Source organism: Coffea eugenioides, chromosome 2, assembly GCF_003713205.1.
Source record: "Coffea eugenioides isolate CCC68of chromosome 2, Ceug_1.0, whole genome shotgun sequence".
Lineage (NCBI taxonomy): Eukaryota > Viridiplantae > Streptophyta > Magnoliopsida > Gentianales > Rubiaceae > Coffea > Coffea eugenioides.
The window spans coordinates 25,921,944-25,926,178 of NC_040036.1; the positions used below are offsets into that span (position 1 = coordinate 25,921,944).

General features: G+C 37.0%; 1 protein-coding gene across 1 annotated transcript; it reads left to right on the forward strand.

Moving 5' to 3' along the window:
• The first annotated feature begins 841 nt into the window (after nucleotides 1-841).
• LOC113759336 lies at nucleotides 842-1,273 on the forward strand. Its single transcript, XM_027301902.1, has one exon. It carries the CDS (start codon nucleotides 842-844, stop codon nucleotides 1,271-1,273), a length of 432 nt encoding a protein of 143 aa, XP_027157703.1.
• Nucleotides 1,274-4,235: the final 2,962 nt, after the last annotated feature.

Here is a 4,235-nt window from a genome sequence, read left to right on the forward strand (position 1 = left end):
CTTCTATACTATTTGTAATGTACAATAGATAGGAATAGATGATAGGAATTTATATTATTTATATAGAAATTGTTACTTTGAAAAGAAGAAAGGAGGCATACTACAACGAAGGGGTTCGTCGCGGTATTAAAGATTTTTAGAATCATGCTAATTTCCCTGATGGCCGGGGAAATTAGTTTAGGAATATCCACAACCATCCACGATTTAAATTCATGTGTATAAGTTTGATATGGTTATATGCATGTTTATTGATGAGACCAAATGAGCAATTTTTCCAAATTTTTTAATTATAAAATACTTTTGGAAAAAGAGATAAATCCCTCAATGATAATATTAAATCAATAAAATGCCTTCCATCATTATAGTAAGAAACTAGAGTAGTTATTAAGTGCTAGCTTGTTGGGATTCACCCAAGGCTGCCTTACTTACTACGTGTTTTTACTATGAGAAATGTTCTCAAGAATGATGGGTTTGATTTAACTAAAATTATGATTTGTTGGGATTCACTCAAAATCATTAATTTTAGAGGCAAATGTTGGGTTGATCCATAGAGATTTAATGTCAAGAGTTGACACCCAACTGATCTAGGAATTACAATAAGTTGTAATTGGTAAAAGTACCTACCTTTCATAATTATTTTCGATTTGTTGGGACACACTCAAGGTCGAAATAAATTTAAGATAGGATCCTCGCCACTATGGAATTTTAGAAATTCCTGATTCAATTTTAGAGGGTAATTGATTTGAAAAATTAGTGGAAATAAAATCATAATTTTGAAGTTTTATGATTTTATTAAACAAAACATTTTTCTAACAAATTCTATCTTTCATTTTGTTGTAGAATGAGTAACAATTTGAGCCTTCGCACTATTCTTACTGATTGCAAACTCAACGACACGAACTTTCTTGATTGGCATCGTAACGTCCTTATCGTTCTCACTCATGAGAAAATTGAGTATGTACTTGATGGTCCAATGCCTCAAGAGCTTGAACCTACTGCACCTGCTGCTGTTAGAAATACTTATAAGAAACATAAGGATGACAATAGGGAAGCTTCATGTATCATGATAGCTTCCATGACTCCTCAGCTTCAGCAGCAGCACATGAACATGGGGGCGTATGATATTGTACAACACCTGAGAGAGTTGTTTGAACAACAATCAAGGACGGTTAGATATGATACCTCTAAAGAATTGTTCAGGTGCAAGATGGCAGAGGGAGCACCTGTTGCTCCGCATGTCTTAAAAATAATTGGGCTAATTGAAAAATTTTAAGATGGATCAGGAGCTGAATGTTGATTTAGTGCTCCAATCTCTGCCAGATTCTTTCTCACAGTTTGTTATGAACTATCAGATGAACAATCTGCAGCACACTTTGCCTCAATTGTTGAATGTGCTGAAAACTGCTGAGAAAGAAATCAAAAAGGGAAAAGGCTCTAATGGTGTGCTTGTCGTTACTTCATCTAAGAAGAGGAAGAGGCAAGAAAAGGGATTTAAGAAATCCAAGAACAAGCCCACCCAAAAGCCCAAAAAGGCAAAGGCGGACCAGTCCAAAGCAACTTGCTTCCATTGTAATCAAACTGGACATTGGAAAAGGAACTGCAAGTCATACTTGGAGAGCCTGAAGCAAAAGAAGCTTGCTGAAGCTTCATCATCAGGTACATATATGATTGAGATTAATGTGTCTACTTCCAAATCAGACTCTTGGGTATTAGATACCGGATGTGGTTCTCACATTTGCACATCTATGCAGGGTCTAAGGGACAGTAGAAAGCTGGGAAAAGGAGAAGTCATCCTACGTGTGGGCAATGGAGCAAAAGTTGTTGCTTTAGCTGTAGGGACTTATTATATCACTTTACCCAGTGGATTGATTTTATAATTATCGAATTGTTATTGTGTTCCAGCACTTACTACAAACATCATTTCTATTTCTTGTTTGGATTTAAATGGGTTTCGGATAACCCAGGAGAATAAATGTTGTTCTTTTTCTAAAAATGGTGTGTTTTATGGTTCTGGAAGTTGGAATAACGGTTTATATATTCTAGATCTTGATCATCAAATTCTCAATGTGAGTGGAAAAAGAATGAAACAGATAAACTAAATAAAACCTACCTCTGGCACTGTAGGCTTGGTCATGTAAATGAAAAACGCATCTCCAAGTTATACCAACACGGATACTTGGATTCATTTGATTATGAATCATATGATACATGCGAAGCTTGTTTACTTGGCAAAATGACCAAAATGCCCTTTACTGGAAAGGGGGAACGAGCCAGTGATTTACTTGGGCTAGTACACACTGATGTATGCAGCCCAATGTCGATCACTGCTAGAGGAGGTTTTTCATACTTCATCACCTTCACAGATGACCATTCAAGATATGGTTACGTGTATTTAATGAAATACAAATCTGAATCCTTTGAAAAGTTTAAGGAATTCAAGAATGAAGTAGAAAAACAAACCAATAAAAGTATTAAGATACTACGATCTGATCGTGGTGGAGAATACTTAAATGACGAGTTTGGAGTTTATTTAAAGGATAATGGAATAGTTCCACAATGGACTCCTCCAGGTACACCACAGTTAAATGGTGTATCTGAAAGGAGAAACCGAACCTTATTGGATATGGTTCGTTCTATGATGAGCCACTCAAGTGCCCCAAAATCGTTTTGGGGATTTGCATTAGATGCAGCCTCTTACACTCTTAATAGAGTACCCACTAAAGTTGTCGACTCCACACCATATGAGATATGGAAAGGAAAGAAACCAAATCTGTCTTATATGAAGGTTTGGGGCTGCCCAGCTTATGTGAAGAGGGCAGAGTCAGACAAGCTTGAACCTAGATCTGACAAATGTTTGTTTGTAGGGTATCCAAGAGAGTCTATAGGATACTATTTCTACAATCCAATTGAGCAAAAAGTGTTTGTCTCAAAACATGCTATTTTTCTAGAGAAAGAATATATTCTAGAAAGAAGCAGTGGGAGTAGAATAGATCTTGAAGAAATTCAGGATCATCCAACAAACATTGAACGATCTCATGAAGAACAGCTTCAACCACATAATGATGGGGTAGATACTGAAGCTGTTAATACACAAGGGCTTCGTAGGTCAGTAAGAACACGCTCAACTCCCAAGAGATACCAATTTCTTGTGAGCCATAGCAATGATGTTCTAGTCATTCAAGATGACGAACCTACTACCTACCAAGAGGCAATGAGTAATCCAGACTCCTCTAAATGGTTAGAAGCCATGAATTCCGAAATAAATTCCATGTATGACAATAAGGTGTGGACCTTAGTTGATCCACCTGAAGGGATAAAACCTGTAGGGTGTAAATGGATCTTCAAGAAGAAGACTGACATGGATGGTAATGTGGTTACCTATAAAGCTAGACTGGTAGCCAAAGGCTACAAGCAGAAAGAGGGAATCGATTACGATGAAACTTTCTCACCAGTAGCTATGCTTAAATCCATTCGGATATTGCTTGCCATAGCAACATATCATGACTATGAGATTTGGCAGATGGATGTAAAGACCGCGTTCCTTAACGGGACATTGCATGAGGATGTGTATATGACACAACCTGAAGGCTTTACATCTCCAAATCCTAGTCAAATATGTAAGCTACAAAAGTCTATTTATGGACTTAAGCAAGCATCTAGGAGTTGGAATATCCGATTCGATGAGACGATCAAAGAGTTTGGATTTCTCAAGAATCCGGATGAACCTTGTGTGTATAAGAAAGTTAGTGGGAGTTCAATTGTTTTCCTTATTTTATATGTAGATGACATATTAATAATGGGAAACAATATACCGATGTTACAATCGGTAAAGGGTTGGTTGTCGAAGAACTTTTCCATGAAAGATTTAGGAGAAGCGGCCTATATATTAGGCATTAAGATCTATAGGGATAGATCTAAAAGGCTACTGGGTCTTTCACAATCTACATACATAGAGAAAGTGCTAAAAAGGTTTAGCATGGATCAGTCTAAGAGGGGTAATTTACCTATGACTCATGGTATAAGCCTTTCTAAAAACATGTGTCCAAAGACACAAGTTGAGACTGATAAGATGCACAATGTTCCATATGCTTCAGCAATTGGATCAATTATGTATGCTATGTTATGTACAAGACCTGATGTCTCCTATGCTCTGAGTGTCACAAGCAGATTTCAAGCTAATCCAGGTGAGGGTCATTGGATAGCCGTTAAGAACATTCTTAAGTACTTAAGAAGGA